Here is a 17,928-nt window from a genome sequence, read left to right on the forward strand (position 1 = left end):
CCCTCATTGTGAGAAACAATGCTACAGGGAACCAGGCAGAGGGCCTTCTTGGTAGTGGCACCTGCCCCGTGGAACGCCCTCCCATCAGATGTCAAAGAGATAAACAACTACCTGACATTCAGAAGACATCTGAAGGCAGCCCTGTTCAGGGAAGTTTTTAATGTGTGACATTTTAATGTATTTTTAATCTTTGTTGGAAGCTGCCCAGAGTGGCTGGGGAAGCCCAGCCAGATGGGCGGGATATAAATAATAAATTACTATTGCTTACCTCTGGGATGACTCTTCCCCCTCACTTGTCAGGCAGGATCACGTGACAAAAAAGGGTCCTTGCTGGGGGGAAGAGTCGTCCCACACTCTCCAGTTCATATGGTCGAGCAGGAAAAAAACCCGCCCCACTTAGCTGCCATGTTGCAGGTATGGCAGTCCATTTACTGCTCCACTTGGCACATCATGTCTCTCTCTCCTCCATGTGTACCAGTAGGAAGAAAACTCAGGAAGAAAACTTACTAGGTTTTGTTGTGACTGACTCTACTTCGTCCAGTAAAGTCCCCATATAGCCATGCATGAGACTCTTACTGTGGTGGGCATTATCCTTTGGGAGCCTCTGGGAATAGAAATCTGTGCTAAGAATTTCCTTTCGTTTCCCCTCCTGTCTTCAGTTTTCCAGTGCGTTGAGCCATTTTGTCCAGGAGCAGAACCTGAAAGACCTCAAAGTTTGGACCAGCCAACTCAAGAGGACCATCCAGACGGCAGAGGCTCTTGACCTGCCCTACGAGCAGTGGAAGGCCCTGAATGAAATTGATGCTGTAAGTGCTGTTGTATTTTGCTGGACTCAAGGCCAAGCTTTCAGTGGGAGAAGAGGGGGCTGTCCTCTTCTGTCCCCCACCTAGTACAGCATCCTGTTTTCACAGTGCACAGCCAGATACCTTTGGGAAGCCCACTGGCAGGCCCCGAATCTCCCTGCTTGTGATTCCCAGGAGATTGCATTCTGCAGCTTAGTCATTCTACTAGTCCTGATGGCTGTGCGATAATCTTGTGCGTAATCCGGAGAGCATGAGTTATGCTGCAATCCCGTTTATTAAAAAAAGGTGTGCTTCTGTCCCATGAATCCAGCATGAACAGGTTAGGTGCACTATGACTGTCTGTCTGCTTGGGGGAGTTTGCCACTTTTGCCTGGTGGCAAACTCCCCAAGGCTGGAATGCCTAAAGGTTGCAGGTGGAATTCCATTGCACAACAGGCCTCCCCCCCCCTTCCTCTGCGTGCCCTCCCCAATTAGCTTAAGGGGGTGTCAGGAGAACCTGCAAACTGTATGCTAGGGATGAGGGGGGCAGATAAATTCCATCTGCCAAACAATGCAAAAAGAACATTTGGAAGAGTTTGTCATTGAATCCCCTGCCCAAAATATTTGATTAACCTCCTTGTGCCTTAGAGTAGAAATTAATGGGCACGGCTAACTTAGATCCATTGATTTCAATGAGCGGGAGTAGCCTTGGCTACAATTCCTTTGTTTGTATAATCAGGTGATCTGAGAGAACATGTTAATCATGGTCTAATCTCGTGCCATCAGAATCAATATTTCTTATTAATATTTATAAACATTTCAAACTCTATAATATGACAAAATCAATGGGCTGACTTGTATCTAACGAAGCTGTCCCATTAGCACAAGGACTTCTTGTGCTAACAGGAGTTTATCTCCCTCTCCTGAGGGTGCAAGTACTTGCAGAAAGCCTTCACTGGATACAACCCTATATGCGGCTGGGTATACACCTGCAAGGGACATGGGTGGCGCTGTGGGTTAAACCACAGAGCCTAGGGCTTGCCGATCAGAAGGTCGGTGGTTCGAATCCCCGCGACGGGGTGAGCTCCTGTTGCTCGGTCCCTGCTCCTGCCAACCTAGCAGTTCGAAAGCGCGTCAAAGTGCAAGTAGATATATAGGTACCGATCTGGCGGGAAGGTAAACGGCGTTTCCGTGCACTGCTCTGGTTTGCCAGAAGCGGCTTAGTCATGCTGGCCACATGACCCAGAAGCTGTTCGCTGGCTCCCTCGGCCAATAAAGTGAGATGAGCACCGCAACCCCGAATCGGCCACAAATGGACCTAATGGTCAGTGGTCCCTTTACCTTTATACACCTGCAGCTTAAATTGCATTGAGCCCCTGCCCTCTTGCCTGTTGCGTTTCAAGTCACACTTGTATTTTGCTATACACACCACATTCTGGGCTACAATTCCATTCCTGCAGGGAAGAGGACCTTGACTAGAAACTTGAGTAGAATCTTGCCGTTGCAAATTATCTTTTGCTTCCCCTCTCCACCACCTGCCTTCCAAAATCTCGCTCCGAGTAGCAGCCCTGATGTTTCCCCCCCCCTTGTGGTTCTTGCAGGGTGTGTGCGAAGAGCTAACCTACGATGAAATCAAGGAAAAGTACCCTGAAGAATATGCTCTGCGGGACCAGGACAAATACTACTACCGCTACCCATCGGGAGAGGTAAGCCTGGGGCAGCGAGAAACCGTTTAAAAACAGTGAAAATTGTTTCGGTGGGTTTTTGTGTCAGTCAAGCAGGCAATTAGAACATTACAAATTCAATATTCCATGATAGTTAATGACGAAATTAGCTGGATGATAAAAAGAATGAAACAAAAATATTTCAAACATGCCAATAAATCAGGAAAACTGCTTGCATGGCAGTTGAAGAAAAATGAACAAAGGAACTCCATAAACATAATTAATATAAATGGGAAGATTAGAGATAAGATGAAGGAAAGAAGAGCAGCATTTGTAAAATACTTTTCAGAACTGTATAAGAAAGGAAAAAACCTGTAAAATAGAGGAATATATTAAAAATGGTAAAGGTAAAGGGACCCCTGACCATTAGGTCCAGTTGTGACCGACTCTGGGGTTGCGGCGCTCATCTCGCTTTATTGGCCGAAGGAGCCGGCGTACAGCTTCCGGGTCATGGGGCCAGCATGACTAAGCCACTTCTGGCGAACCAGAGCAGCGCACAGAAACGCCGTTTACCTTTCCGCCGGAGTAGTACCTATTTATCTACTTACACTTTGATGTGATTTCGAACTGCAGGAGCAGGGACTGAGCAACAGAAGCTCACCCCGTCGCGGGGATTCGAACCGCCGACCTTCTGATCGGCAAGTCCTAGGCTCTGTGGTTTAACCCACAGTGCCACCCGCGTGGTAATCCCTTTTAAACGGTAATCCCTATTAAAAATGGTAATCTGCCAAAAATAAGAAAAGAACAAATGATGATCTTAAATACTCAAATAACAACTCAAGAAGTGCTAGAGGCAATAAACTGGACAAAAATTGGCAAGTCCCTGGGACGAGAGTGAACCCTCTTAACATGACATCATCGCTCTTGGATGATGGAGAACAGGGTTGGGGAAGGTGGCAAACGCATCCCCACAAAGGGGCATTTCGCCTAGGAAGGTGGACTTCTACTAAACAAGGAGCTGTCAGTCGTGCAAGAAAAGAACATCTCAAAGCGCTAAGCCAGCCATGAGCTAACACAGCTCCGCGTTTCTCTTTGGCCGTTTTGCACCCTGGTGGATTTTCAATGCCCCTGGGATCTCCTTCGCAGAAATATCCTTTCCTCTGGAGCTTGGCAACGTAGAAAAACAAAACCTCTGCTACTGTGAGCAAAAGCAGAACAACACGGAGCTCTCTTTGGGGAATGAAAGGATGTAATATCTCCACTCTTTGGGCAGCGGGAGGAAATTCTATGTAGTGACATAGGAAGTGGCCCCCTCCTGAGGAAGACCAGTTGTCTTTTGAGCTTGGTATTTCATCTACAGACACAGGTGGTGCTGTGGGTTCAACCACAGAGCCTAGGGCTTGCTGATCAGAAGGTCGGCGGTTCGAATCCCCGTGACGGGTGAGCTCTTGTTGCTCGGTCCCAGCTCCTGCCAACCCAGCAGTTCGAAAGCACGTCAAAGTGCAAGTAGATAAATAGGTACCACTCCGGTGGGAAGGTAAACAGCATTTCTGTGCACTGCTCTGGTTCACCAGAAGCGTTTTAGTCCTGCTGGCCACATGACCTGGAAGCTGTACGCCAGCTCCCATGACCAATAAAGCAAGATGAGCGCTGCAGCCCCAGAGTTGTCCGCGACTGGACCTAATGGTCAGGGGTCCCTTTACCTATTTCATCTACACTGACTGGCAGTGAAGCCCTGTATCAACATATTTCAGTTTTAAGCGTTCAGGGGTTGTCCCACCGCCAGCGCCTCAGTTTTTTTTGTCTTTTTATGTGTGCATCTGCAGTCCTACCAGGATCTCGTGCAGCGCCTGGAGCCCGTTATCATGGAGCTGGAGAGGCAGGAGAACGTCCTTGTCATCTGTCACCAGGCCGTGATGAGATGCCTCTTGGCCTACTTCCTTGACAAGAGTGCAGGTAAGTGGTCTGTAGCTGGGGTGTGCCTCTCTTTATTAAACGGGTGCAAGGATCGAGGTGTAGTATTTTGCCAGAGAACAGTGCCTGCTAAATATATGCCCCAAAGTTCCATTGAGACGTTGCATCTGAGTGTGCGCCCAACGCCTGCCAACTGAAAACCGATGCAGCTATTGAGCCAGGATTTGAACCAGGAATGCTGGGTTGTGTCCTGAGTGAATGTGTTGTGCTTACAAGGAGAAATGGTAGCTTTAAAAAAAAGAGGGGCAGGTGGAATAAAAGAAATGCATAAAACCTATGTGTTCCCGTGTGGTGTAGTGGTTAAGAGCGGTGGACTCGTAATCTGGGGAACCGGGTTCGCGTCTCCGCTCCTCCGCATGCAGCTGCTGGGTGACCTTGGGCCAGTCACACTTCTCTGAAGTCTCTCAGCCCCACTCACCTCACAGAGTGTTTGTTGTGGGGGAGGAAGGGAAAGGAGATTGTTAGCCGCTTAGAAACTCCTTCGGGTAGTGATAAAGTGGGATATCAGATCCAAACTCCTCCTCCTCCTCTTCTTCTTCCATTTGCAACGCTGCATAAAACAGACTTCTGTCTCTGGCTGATAACCTCCCTTCTCTGCTTTTCTTCCAGCGGAAATGCCTTACTTGAAATGTCCTCTCCATACAGTGCTAAAGCTGACCCCTGTGGCATATGGTGAGTATCTGTTTCTCTCAAAGGTTTTGCACAGAGAGCATGATGTGCCTGGGTTGCTTGCCCTGGTCCATGCGCTGTGACGAAGCTTTGAGAAGCCCCATCTTTGATGTGGAAAGAAATGGTTGTTACTGCTGTTGTTACTAGAGATGACTGCAGAAGATGCTGTGGCCTTTGATGGGAGATCAGAGGGGTTTTAAGGTTATCTGTAGAGGGGATTAGGAAAAGGTAAAGGTACCCCTGACCATTAGGTCCAGTCGCGGACGACTCTGGGGTTGTGGCGCTCATCTCGCTCTACAGGCCGAGGAGCCAGCATTTGTCCATAGACAGTGTTTCCGGGTCTTGTGGCCAGCATGACTAAGCCGCTTCTGGCGAACCAGAGCAGTGCACAGAAACGCCGTTTACCTTCCCGCCGGAGTGGTACCTATTTATCTACCTGCACTTTGACGTGCTTTCAAACTGCTAGGTTGGCAGGAGCAGGGACTGAGCAACGGAAGCTCACCCCATCGCAGGGATTCGAACCGCCAACCTTTCAATCGGCAAGCCCAAGCGCCACAGTGGTTTAACCCACAGCGCCACACCGTCTCATATTTGCCAATGACCAAATGGCCAGGATTTTTCCATTCTTTACATCTGCTGCAGTGTATTCACTGGGTCATCCCTGTGGTCTGCTGTTAGCACCAGCAGACCCGTTCCGACTTAACCTTTTCCTCTTCCGCTCTTGCCAGTGTGTTGTGTGTGTGTGTCATGGTTGCACTGAAGACAGCACGATATGCTTTTCTTGGGAATATTGGCTTTCATTTAAAACACAAGTTTCTAGCCCTCCTGGCGTGGCCAAAACATGCACAAGAAAATTGTGTAGACAGCTCACGGTGAAATATCAAAAGCTGGAGAGGCAGCTGAGAAATATTTTCAGTGGCTAGAAGAGGGTGGGCATTCCACTGCCCTAAACTAATACCCTACTTAGAATAAATAAACTTGAAGTGTTAAGAGTCACAGGATAAAGTCACGCAAGAGAAGACAGCTCACACTCTTTGCTTTTACAGATAGGTAGCCGTGTTGGTCTGCCATAGTCAAAACAAAATAAAAAAATTCCTTCCAGTAGCACCTTAAAGACCAACTAAGTTAGTTCTAGGTATGAGCTTTCGTGTGCATGCACACTTCTTCAGATACATCTGAAGAAGTGTGCATGCACACGAAAGCTCATACCTAGAACTAACTTAGTTGGTCTTTAAGGTGCTACTGGAAGGAATTTTTTTATTTTGTTTTGACTCTTTGCTTTGTTTGCACAATTTATATGCAAGAGCCCCGAACTCTGCTTTTCTTTTGCAGAATGTAGGCAACAGAGGTGGACTTTGATGTACATATTTAGCACAGTATCCAGCCAATTTTTTTTTACCCTGCAGTGTTTCCTTAGAACAGAGGGCCTAGGCCGGGAAGGTTGGCCTGTGCTTCATTCAAATGAATTTCCACCTTTTCTCCCCTGCCAAAGTCATGAGCAACATTCCTTACCTTGACTGCAGAGCAGATGGCTGTGTCAGGCAATGCTTGATATGTCAGTGCTTAAAATGTGATTCTTGGTTGATGTCACCTGATCAACCCCCCCCCCCAATCTTAGCTGATTTTAATTGTATACGTCTTAACTGAATGATCGATTGCTTAAATTTGTCCATGTTTGCACTGTGGATGAAAATGAAAGCATAATGCATGCTCTGTGTATTCCACAGGGAACCATCTCAATTGGCATCAATCCTTTGAATGTATGTGTTTGAAGGGAGACTGTGTCTCTCTCTTGTGGCGTTTTCCTGCTGCAGATTTCTAAGCACTTGCATCAAAGAATAATTTACTTTTTAAAGAAATACAGAATCAATTGAGGCGCTCTTTGTTGATTTTGATTGAATCAAATATTTGCTAAATAATTGCATCCCCCGTAACTGACCGTGTCCTGTATATCTCCTCTCTCTGCCCTTCCCCTCCCAACCTTTTCTCTCCCTTCGCTTCTACAAGGCTGCAGAGTTGAATCCATCTGCTTGAATGTCGAGGCTGTGAACACCCACCGGGACAGACCAGAGGTGAGGGGCTTCTGGCCGCCCCTTGGGGGCCCCTCTTCCTCCCCATGTGTAGTTGGAAAGGAGTTGGGTAGACACCTGTGTTGTAGGAAACCGCTCAAAGATGGACCCCCTCTTTTTGTAAGCAATATTTATTCCTGACCGGTTTTTGGTGGATTGGTGGTGGGAGCAGGGAGTAATTCGTAGCACCATTTAGACAGCTCCTTCTGTGTGTTTGAACTGGACTTGGTGACCCTCGTTGTCCCTTCTGACTCTACAATTCTACAATTATATATATATATATACCTATGGTGGATCCTTATTTGGCTACATCTGTTTTCCCCAAACTTTCAAAAGCTAGCTAAGGCCTCTTTATATTCTCCTAAGTGTTTAAGGAGGTTTGAAGGAAATGTCTGGCCCGTTGCTACTGGTGTGTTTGAAGATTTTTGCCACCGTTGTTTGGGTTCTTTTTCTTTAAAGTTATGTAACTAGCCAAGGACACTCAGGCTGCAAATGAGGCAGAATCGAATGCGTAAATGCCAGGTTGCAGCAAAACTCTTTGCGGATGCGATTAGGATCACAAGCGCTGCCAAACGGTTATTCTGTGGCTTTTTTCCAATTGTTCCTTTGTAATTTGTAGTCTGGATCAGTGGCGTTGGTGTGGATTCCCCCAAGCGGCAGATTCTCCCAAGGCACCTAGCTGCTCTTTTCATTGCACAAAGCCCTCATCTCTTACTTTCTTCCAAAGACCTAGTGCAGGGAGAGAGATAGAGACTTCTCAAGCCCGAATCCGGAAATTTTGAATATTTCATTCTTGGGCCCAACGTTGCTTCTTTAGAACAGGTGGGAAACCTAAGGTTCAGGGGGCCAAATATGGCCATTGACCCCCCCCCCCAATACACTGCACCTGGCCCTCAGCTTCCCAGGACCCAAGGCTATGCCCCCCTGCAGTGCTGCTTCACAGTTGAGAAACCTCTCACCCAGGGTCCGAAATGCAGCCTTCCAAGCCTTGGGGACTTTCTCAGTCTTCTCCCCCTCCTTGAGCCTTTTTGCAATGCTCAAAGGATTTTCTAGAACTCTGGTTTAGCTTAGCCTACCGTAAAGGTAAAGGGACCCCTGACCATTAGGTCCAGTTGTGGCCAACTCTGGGGTTGCAGCGCTCATCTCACTTTACTGGCCGAGGGAGCCGGTGTACAGCTTCCGGGTCATGTGGCCAGCATGACTAAGCCGCTTCTGACAAACCAGAGCAGCGCACGGAAACACCCTTTACCTTCCTGCCGGAGTGGTACCTATTTATCTGCTTGCACTTTGACATGCTTTCGAACTGCTAGGTTGGCAGGAGCAGGGATGAGCAACGGGAGCTCACCCCGTCGTGGGGATTTGAACCGCCGACCTTTTGATCGGCAAGCCCTAGGCTCTGTGGTTTAACCCACAGTGTGACCATATAGAGGCCAAATTAACAGTTTTGTCTCAGACTCAGATCATCACTAATACATGTGACTCGTAAAACAAGACCTTAGAGGGGAGCACGGCCCTCACCCTGCAAATGTTTCCCCACTCTTGCTTTAGAAGTACGTCGGGTCTAGATTAGCGTGCCTGAGTGCCAAGGGACCTCGAAGGAACCCCAGCAATAATAACAACTCCTTCTTTAATGAGATTTCCTGGTCTTCGCTTTTCCCTTTCCTTTTTTTTTTTTTTTTTTTGGTGCGTTTCGTCAGGCCAATTAACCCATCGTGTGTGTTTGGTTGGTTTATATTTATTTCCCCCGCTGCTTTTCTCCCCACCTGACCCCCATAACTTTTCACCTCCTTCCTCACTTTATTTTCTCGTTTTTTATCTTTGTCTCGCTTTTAATTTAGGATGCAAAGAAGGGACCTAACACCCTCATGAGGCGCAATAGCGTCACCCCTCTAGCGAGCCCAGAGCCCACCAAAAAGCCTCGCATCAACAGTTTTGAGGAGCATGTGCCTGATTCTGCTTCTGCTGCCCTGCCCATCTGTATACCCCAGGAGGTGCCCGTCCAGATGCCCGGACAAGTTGGTCACATTCTTTTGTTGGTGTTTTCTCGTGTGCCTGCCTGCTTGTGGTGGCGGTTGTGTGTTGTGGTCATTGCATTTCCATGCCTAAATATCTCCCCGCTGCTTTAAATCATGGGAGGACGTTCTGTCGTGTCGCTTATCCATTTTTTTAAACGCGGTGCTATCAAATCACAGTTGGCATCATCTGTTTACTTTTGCTTTCCTTGCCTTCGCTTTTCCCTCCTCCTAAAGCACCTTTAGAAATAATTTATAATGCTTTGGGTTGGTGTAGTTTGGTTTTTTGAGAACCTGCAATATTATAAGCCAGGCTTGGCCGTCACTTGCCTTATGAACTTGCTTAGGTAGAAGTATTTGCCTGGTGTTTGGTGTGGATTATAGAAACTTGGCCTTCAAACCTTTGCAGCAACACACTTTTTAAGGATTTGTGTTAAGTTTGCCTTTCCTCTCCAAGCCTTCCTTGATTCCTATCATTCCATATTTTTTTAACTTGACTAGGATGTTGCTTTGTCCTGCTGCCTTGCAGGAGATCTTTCGGGAGAAGAAAATATTTAAGGTGTCAACCAGGGGTCAGCAAACTTTTTCAGGAGGGGGCTCAGACCTGTCCCTCAGACCTTGTGTGGGGTCGAACTATATTTTTTTAACAGATAGGTAGCCGTGTTGGTCTGCCATAGTCAAAACAAACAAACAAACAAAATAATAATAATAAAAAATTCCTTCCAGTAGCACCTTAAAGACCAACTTTATATTTTTTTGGGGGTGGGGGTGGGAAATGAACGAATTCCTATGCCCCACAAATAACCCGGAGATGCATTTTAAATAAAAGGCTGATTCCCAGACTGCCCGTGGGCCAGATTTAGAAGGCGATTGGGCCAGATCTGGGCCCCGGGCCTTAGTTTGCCTACCCATGGTGTAAACCCTACACAGTTCTGAAGCGGAGTCCCTAAGTTGGTTGGATGGCGCCACTTATGCCTCCTTCCAGCAACTCATGCAGCCAAGCTGGTGCCAAACATCTTGCTCTTCTTCTTGTCGCCTGGGCAGCCCAGAACCTCCAGACACACCGCCCAGGCTTGCACCCCAGGGAGGTCACTTAGGTGGCTGCCAACAAGCCAGTTTGTCTTCTCTGCAGAGGCACACTCCATTGTCTCAATGTGTTCGCATTTGCTGGTGTTGCTCAGCTGAAAGTTGTTTCCAAAGGTTGCAGCAAACTTTCATAGATTAGTCTCGGGCAACACCTTTTTAAAAGGATGAATGACCACTTCCCATTGCAGCTAAATGTCTGCCTGATTTGAAAGCCAAAAGCCCATCAGCTCTCCCAGTTAGCAGGTAATGGGACTTCTTGAAAAATGCCTGGAGGCAGCTTCTGTATGCTAGCAGACAAAAGGGGGGCTCCCTGCTAAATTGCTGCCCTACTCCTCCTTTCCCTTGTGTGACCCAAATATTGAAATTGTGGAGGCTCTTGGCTGAAATGTGTTTTGCATGAATGGAAGTGGCTTGTTTGTTGACGTGCGTGGCTTTATGTCTCTTTGTCTGCTATCTCGCAGCAATCGAATCCTTTATCTTGAATTTCCTGTTGTTATTCTGCTTTCCATACCAAGACTGATTTCTCTTCCATCTCCCTCTCCTTCCCCCTTTTCTTTCTTTTTACAGCCTTTACTGGGGAAGGCATGCCTGTAAGTATCTTGCAGGTTCACTTTTCTCTTTCTCGCCAGCAGGCTGGCTTTATTTTCCCTTTGTTACCACTAATCTGCATGCTTAGCTTTCCAAACTCAATTTGCACCTTTCCCCCCTTAGAATCCTTGAGAGATGTTTTCCCTTCTTGCCTTTGGTAGGAACATAGGAAGCTGCCTTCATTCAAAGTCAGACCATTGATCTATTTAGATCTGTACTGTCAGTGCCCACAGATCACCAAAGTGGCGCCCCTTGGAGTCTTCCCCAGTTGCCCACAAGCCCCCTGAATCCCTGCCCACTCACTTTACCAGTGTTTCGACCTTTTAATCCATGTGGTTTTTGTTTTCTCTGGGCCCACACTTTCAGAATAAAAATCGGCTCATGCCACACCCGATTTTTCATTGGTAAGAAATCCATCGGGAAACAGAAAGAAAACAACTCCCAGCAGTGCTTGATTTATAACACAGAACACAACTGCTTTACAATATGATCGCGGGGCATCCAGAAAGTATAAAACAAATATTTATTCTTAAAATAAGAACATGTATCATCCTCAAAATAGAATTATAAGCGAGCCTCTTGCATATGTACTTTAAGTATGTATGCAACCTCAGTGAGAGGTGGTGTGAGCTTGTTTTTGCTGTGTAATAACTCATTTAGATCAGGTCTAATTTGAGAAACTCACACTTCCTCACCAATACAAAGAAGCCTTTTCTCTCTCGGATACCTTGCATGTTTGTCAGAGTTGAAAATCACTGTTCACAACAATAAGTTGTGGAGAACTGTAGAAGAATAACTCATGCTCTTGCTCTCGTTTTGAAAAGATATCCGTAACCTGCAAAATAATATTTTTTTAATACTATACTACACTACACTGAAATGTTTAAGTGTTTCTTTGCCCTTGAATCTTCCTGCCACGCCAATGTGGCATGCCACATTAGAGAGCCACTATTTAAATCCCTTGAAAAGCGCCAATTGTTGAAGGAGAAAATTGGGAGAAGAGATACTCTTTCCCACTTCCTTTTCCAGGCTCTGATTGATTCCACTGAAGTGACCCACGAGGACGGCGCGAATGGTGCTTGCTAAGAAACACAAACGGGGTCCATGGGCCAAAAAATAGCTTTGCAATCTCTAGTCTTCAGTGACTGGCAGTGGCTACCAGGATTTCAGAGCCTTTTCTGCCCCTACCTGGAGTTACCTGGGCCCTTCTGCATGCAAAACAGATTCTCTTAGCACTGAGTTACCCTTCAAGTTTGTGGGAGCTTTTAACACTTAATTTATCAGAGCATCTTTTCAGTCGCTACAAAAACCCCTTTCTTGCACTTTGGAGAGAAACCGGGGTGCTACATGTCTTATTCCCCCTACTAGCGGACTAGTTTTCTGAGTAAAGGGCTAGCAGTGTTTCTCAAATTTGCGTCCCCGGCTGCTGTTGGACTACAACTCCCATCATCCTTAGCTAGCAGGGCTGGTAGTCTGGGACGATGGGAGTTGTAGTCCCATCAGCAGCTGGGGACCCGAGTTTGAGAAATGCTGATTTATTGTATCTGTCAATGGGATTTAAGTGCACCACTTTTTAAAATATATAAAAATTACAGCTCAAGCTTTGTTCTAATCCAGCAGCACTTGAGGGAGTAGGCAGCTGGTGGGAGAGCAATACTTTTGCAGTTGGTGGAGCCAATAGTGCAGAGTTGGGGCATGTTGCTTGGCATGGCGAGAGCTCTGGTCTCAGTGTGCACCTCTCCATCTGGCCTGACCGTTGCCCATGCCGGCTGGGGTGTTGGATGGGAGTTGTAGAATAAAAGAATCTCTGCCAAAGGCTCCCGGACAGCTGCTGCCAATCAGAGCAGTCAGCAGGAAGCCAGATAAGGTAATGGTAAAGAGACCCCTGACCATTAGGTCCAGTCGTGGCCGACTCTGGGGTTACGGCACTCATCTCGCTTTATTGGCCGAGGGAGCCGGCGTACAGCTTCCGGGTCATGCGGCCAGCATGACTAAGCCGCTTCTGGCAAACCAGAGCAGCGCACGGAAACGGCGTTTACCTTCCCGCCAGAGCGGTACCTATTTATCTACTTACACTTTGACGTGCTTTCGAACTGCTAGGTTGGCAGGAGCAGGGACTGAGCAACGGGAGCTCACCCCGTCGCGGGGATTTGAACCGCCAACCTTCTGATCGGCAAGTCCTAGGCTCTGTGGTTTAACCCACAGCGCCACCCGCATCCCATGAAGCCAGATAGACCACTGCAAAGGGCAGCTGCATAAGATTTCATGCAGACAAGCCCTTCTCCCTGCTGCAACTTTTTAGAACTGCTGGAAGATCACATCCACACGTCATGTTTGAAGCACGTGGCTTTCCCTCCTCCCAGGTCCTGGAAACTAGTTGGTTAAGGGTGCTGGGAATTGTAGTTCTGCGAGGGGATAAACTACTGTTCCCAGTATTATTTTTGCGGGCAGCCATGTGCTTTTAATTTGTGGTGTGAAAATGAAGGAAGATATGACATCCCTTGAACAAATTCCTATCAGATAACAGTGCAAGCCTCTCTCCTTCACCCCCTTTCTCTGTCTCTTTTTTCCCCCTTTTCACGCTGAAAGATGGCCCATTTGTCACTTATTCAAACTTTTCGCTTTGCTAATATTTCCCAGGTAAAATGGCTTGGTGCTCTGCGTGCTTGTGCTTTACCCCAGCCTGACTGTACCTTGTTGGAATAACAGCTGCTCCAGGCTATTTTTGTTCGGTTTGGGGTTTTTTTTTGAGGGGTGGGGAGAGAGGGGGTACATCTTTGACCTGTGCCTGCTCAGCTTCCTGGAAACTGGTTCTGCTTTGGTTTGTGTGTGTGTTTCTGCAATGAATGTGCTTGTTGACATAAGTGGTGGTGGTTGAGGTTCCTTTTAAACTGTCTGCTTCCTCTTTTCCTGTAATGTTTCCATTTTTAGAATGCCCTGAGATCCTTTTGCACTGTTTGCATAATAATAATAATAATAATAATAATAATAATAATAATAATAATAATTTGTACCCCACCCATCTGACTGGGTTGCCCCAGCCCCTCTGCAACTCTACCCCAGCAAAATATAAAAACCTAGTAAAAAAGAAAACACATTAAAAACTTCCCTATACTAGTCCAGAGGGACGCAGGTGGCAGTTCGAAAGCATGTTAAAGTGCAAGTAGATAAATAGGAACCGCTCCGGCGGGAAGGTAAACGGTGTTTCCGTGCGCTGCTCTGGTTCGCCAGAAGCGGCTTAGTCATGCTGGCCACATGACCCGGAAGCTGTCTGTGGACAAACGCCGGCTCCTTCGGCCCATAGAGCGAGATGAGCGCCGCAACCCCAGAGTCGGTCACGACTGGACCTTATGGTCAGGGGTACCTTTATACTAGTCCAGAGATGGAAAGAAGACTCTCTACCAGAGAGGAATGGCAAACTAAGCTGTCAGATTATGCTGAAATGGCAAAACTGACCAGAAAGCTCAAGAACCGAGAAGACAAAATCTTCAAGAAAGAATGGGGGAAATTTATAATTTATTTCAGAGATCACTGTAAGCAGATGAAAACATTAGCAGGATTTTAATCTCCCTTGTAATGTAACAAACTCTCTGGATAATAGGGCTAGATATAAAATATAGTTTTGATATAATATGCAGTTGAATCTATATTTGAAAACGATTAAAAGAACAAAACACTTCCCTATGCGGGGCTGCCTTCAGATGAGCCAAATGTGCAGTGTCTGCTTGCCCTCCGAAAAAAGCTTGTCTTTGCAACTTGAGTGGGCCCAAGCAATGCAAAATTAAATGAAGATGATAGTAATCCACAAAGATTTGCTTTGCATTCGGAAAGACCCAAGTCCAACTTCCTGGTTCTGAAACCTTGAGAGCCACTGGCCGTCAGCGTGACAGTGCAGAGCTAGGTAGGTCCAAAGGTGTTAGGCAGCTTCCTCTGTTTTTGTGGCCCGCAGGAACACAGCTGGAAGCGCGCACGAGATGACTTTATTTTATTTTTATTTTTTTCATGGAGGAGAGGCCTAACAATTTTATTTATTTATTAACATTCTTATATTACACTGGTAAACGTTGTCACATTACATTACAGAGCTGCTTATAATATATTTTCCAACATGTATACCAGGATGATATGCACACTTTATATACCTAAAAAGAAAGAAAAGAAAAACAAAGAGAAAAAAACAAAGAAAATCCCCCCCATTATATACGTACCAATTTGATTGATGTTGGAGAGAGACTGAGTTGAGGAATAAGATGAAGAGCACGTATTGTATTAGATAAAATGTAAAAGAAATATACAATAATATGAGTACATTCATTTGTAAAAAAAGGAATATACAACGGGATAGACAGGAAGTCCAATGTGCACGAGATGACTTTAAAGTGTCTATCAGAATTCTGGCTGAGGGACTGGTAGGAGATGCAGGGAGCCCGATGAGTGAGAAGCTCCTTTTACGTCTTGCGACTTGGCTTGCTTCCTTCAGGACGGCCTGTGTGCCTAGTGGCTACTGCCTCTGCTGGATAATGCAGAGCCTTCTGCATTTGCTTCTCTCGTTGTCCTTCCTGCCACCTGCATGCAAAGGGTGCCTCGCTTCTCTTTTGTTCACCTCTGAATGCTCAGCCACCGGCTCAAAGTTTGCGTTCTCTCTCCCTTCCTCTTGCAGAACATGAGCACGACCCGCACACAGTCTTGAGTTTCTCCAGGCGATGTTTAGGAAGGCAGAAGAGCGCAGACGGAAGGAAACTCAGCCCGCTTGCGTCGCCCCGCTCCGAAGCTTGCGTCTGCCTGTGTGTGTGTGTGTGTGTGATCTCCATTCAACGCGAGGCTATTCCCTTCTCGATTTCCATAAGCTGATCATCTGCCTGTTGCGTATCGGACTCTGTTGCCTATCGGACTCAACACGATGGTGTTTCTTTGGGGTGGGTGGGGAATGGGGGGATACACAAGAGAAGAAGGGAAGGAGAAGGAACATCACTTTAGAATGCAAAACGGAGGTTCATGAAGTTGGTTGCTTTCCCCCACCACTTTTTGAGATTTTTGTAAACTAAAGTGTCGTCCTCTGCAGCCTCCTTGTGTCCCCCGAGTTGTTTTATTATTATTATTATTTCTAAAGTGACACAGTTGCCTTGCAGAGAAGAAAGAAGAAGAAAAACTGGACACTGTGCTGCTTTCTCAGCCTTTGTAAATAAACGGATGTTGGTTCTTGGGGTCTGTGTGGAGAAGGGAGGGCATGGGGAGCATAAAAGCACCTTTTGCGACACCTGCATGTCTGCTTTTAATTTTGCCACTTTGCACGTCTCTCCCCCTCTCTCCTTTTTTTACAGCTACAATAGCAAAGCACACACACACCTGCCAGATATCAGAGAGGGATTTAAGGATAGTTCTGTTGTTTTTTTGCAGCTGGTTCTGAAGCCACTTGCTGGCACCGTAGCCACTGGCTTTGTTAGGGTGGCCGAGTGTGATTTTTAACAGAGTGGGAAAGAGTTAGGAGTGCAGGACTTTACAAGCCACGCTTAGGATTAGCGGCACAGGGGTAAGCAACCTGGCGCCAGCTAGATGTTGCGGGACTACAACTCTAATCATCCCTGCCCTTTGCCTTTGTTTGCCTGGGCTGGTGGGAGTTGTAATCTGGCAACATCCCGATGGCTGCCCGTGGAGTGGGAGAGCGAGCAGTTACCCCGTAGGAATAAAGGGGGCAGGTCAATTTCAGAAAGGTGGCTCAGCAATGCCTGCAGTGCCTACTTTGGCCCACGACAAAATCCATGTGTGTTTGTGTGTGATCTTTTAAAAAAATTAAGAGCTGCTCTTGGTTGAAGTTTTACTGGGGGCGTCCGTAGCATGCAAGGTGGGTTCTGCATGTGTGCAAGCCGTTGAAAAGACTCCTCTGCTTTTTTTGCATTTTGAAAAAGCATTGGGTGGTTTTGAGCATTAGTCATGCACCTGTTGGAACGAACAGACATGACTTAACTTCTGCCCATTTCAGTGTGGCTAACCTGGAATAAAACCCCATTTTCTCCCTTTGAGTGTGTGGGTTCTCCTATTGGTTCTCCTATCCCCTCAGCCCCTTCTGCTAGGATTTAATCCTTTATCAGAGAAGAGTGGCTTTATTTTGCACATAGCAAGTGGTATGTTTTTTCCCTTCCCTTCCTGCCCCAACTAGGTGTGGTTTGCATTTACCTACGCCTTGCGTAGTGGGAAAAATACTTTTACGCAAACTCGTATCTCGCTTGGTTTTATATAGCATGAATTGGGGGAAAAAATTTGACAGGATTCCTTTGCTTACGAGAAGGAAATCCTGGAAAAAACGTACATTATTCCTGCTTCAGGAATTTTGAATGGAAGAGGGAACATGTGGACCTTGCCTGTGTGTGTCCTTGTGTGTGTGTGTGTGTGTGTGTGTGTGTGTGTTGATCTGCCCTGGAGTGGGGAGGCACAAGAAGCATGGTGTGTGTGTGTGTGTGTGTGTGTGTGTGTGTGTGTGTCACACTTGTGATAGTTACAGGTTGATTGGGGAAGGTGATTGAAAACCACATCAACAACTCATTCTCTTGATTGTGTTTTTCCTTTGATACTTGAATTTATATTTTTATCGTTTTTTTAATAGCAAAGTGCTATTTATTTATTTAAGGGAAGTTGCAGAGCTGAGAGGAGGTTCCCCCCCCCACCTGGACTTGTGTGATGTTAATTCTGTATATATGTACGTAGCTGGGTTTTTGAGGGTTTTTTTTTTTTTTTGCCTGAGATGAAACAGTTTCAGCTTATAAAACGAGGTCTGCCTTTTGGAAATTTGTATATTTTGCAGCTGCTGGACCAATTAAAAATCTTGAAATAGAAGCCTGCTGGTGTGTGTTGTCTTTTGTTTCCTTGTTTGATATTGGTAGCAGTGGTTTTGTTGTGATCTCTGAAACAACTGAGAGCCTGCACCAAATCTTTGTTTAAATCCCTTTCCTGGCCCTCTCTAATTTTATCTCGGGTTAAGAACTTAATTCATTCTGGAGGTCCGTTCTTAACCCGAAACTGTTCTTAACCTGAGGTACCATTTTAGCTAATGGGGCCTTCCGCCGCACCGCCGCTATGCGATTTCTCT

At 46.4% G+C, this 17,928-nt stretch overlaps 1 protein-coding gene and 1 long non-coding RNA gene across 9 annotated transcripts in view; one reads left to right on the top strand and one right to left on the bottom strand.

The window, feature by feature from the left end:
- Positions 1 to 17,675, top strand: part of PFKFB3 (6-phosphofructo-2-kinase/fructose-2,6-biphosphatase 3) — a 75,230-nt gene extending 57,555 nt beyond the window's left edge. For 4 of the 8 annotated variants that reach the window (XM_079992601.1, XM_079992595.1, XM_079992599.1 and 1 more), the window contains 8 exons: positions 660 to 806; positions 2,384 to 2,488; positions 4,273 to 4,402; positions 5,030 to 5,092; positions 7,097 to 7,278; positions 8,997 to 9,173; positions 10,824 to 10,846; positions 15,505 to 17,675. In XM_079992601.1, coding sequence (XP_079848727.1) covers positions 660 to 806; positions 2,384 to 2,488; positions 4,273 to 4,402; positions 5,030 to 5,092; positions 7,097 to 7,278; positions 8,997 to 9,173; positions 10,824 to 10,846; positions 15,505 to 15,511 — 834 coding nt within the window. In that variant the 3' untranslated portion in view covers positions 15,512 to 17,675. The remainder of the gene's footprint in view (positions 1 to 659; positions 807 to 2,383; positions 2,489 to 4,272; positions 4,403 to 5,029; positions 5,093 to 7,096; positions 7,279 to 8,996; positions 9,174 to 10,823; positions 10,847 to 15,504) is intronic. The other 4 variants (XM_079992597.1, XM_079992596.1, XM_079992598.1 and 1 more) reach the window with 4 other exon arrangements.
- LOC307225330 lies at positions 10,881 to 15,497 on the bottom strand. Its single transcript, XR_013842895.1, has 2 exons — positions 14,217 to 15,497; positions 10,881 to 13,958 (listed from the first exon to the last, which is right to left on the bottom strand). It is a non-coding gene; the product is annotated as an uncharacterized lncRNA (long non-coding RNA).
- Positions 17,676 to 17,928: the final 253 nt, after the last annotated feature.

The sequence above is a fragment of the Podarcis cretensis genome, assembly GCF_951804945.1.
Source record: "Podarcis cretensis genome assembly, chromosome: 10".
Taxonomy (NCBI): domain Eukaryota; kingdom Metazoa; phylum Chordata; class Lepidosauria; order Squamata; family Lacertidae; genus Podarcis; species Podarcis cretensis.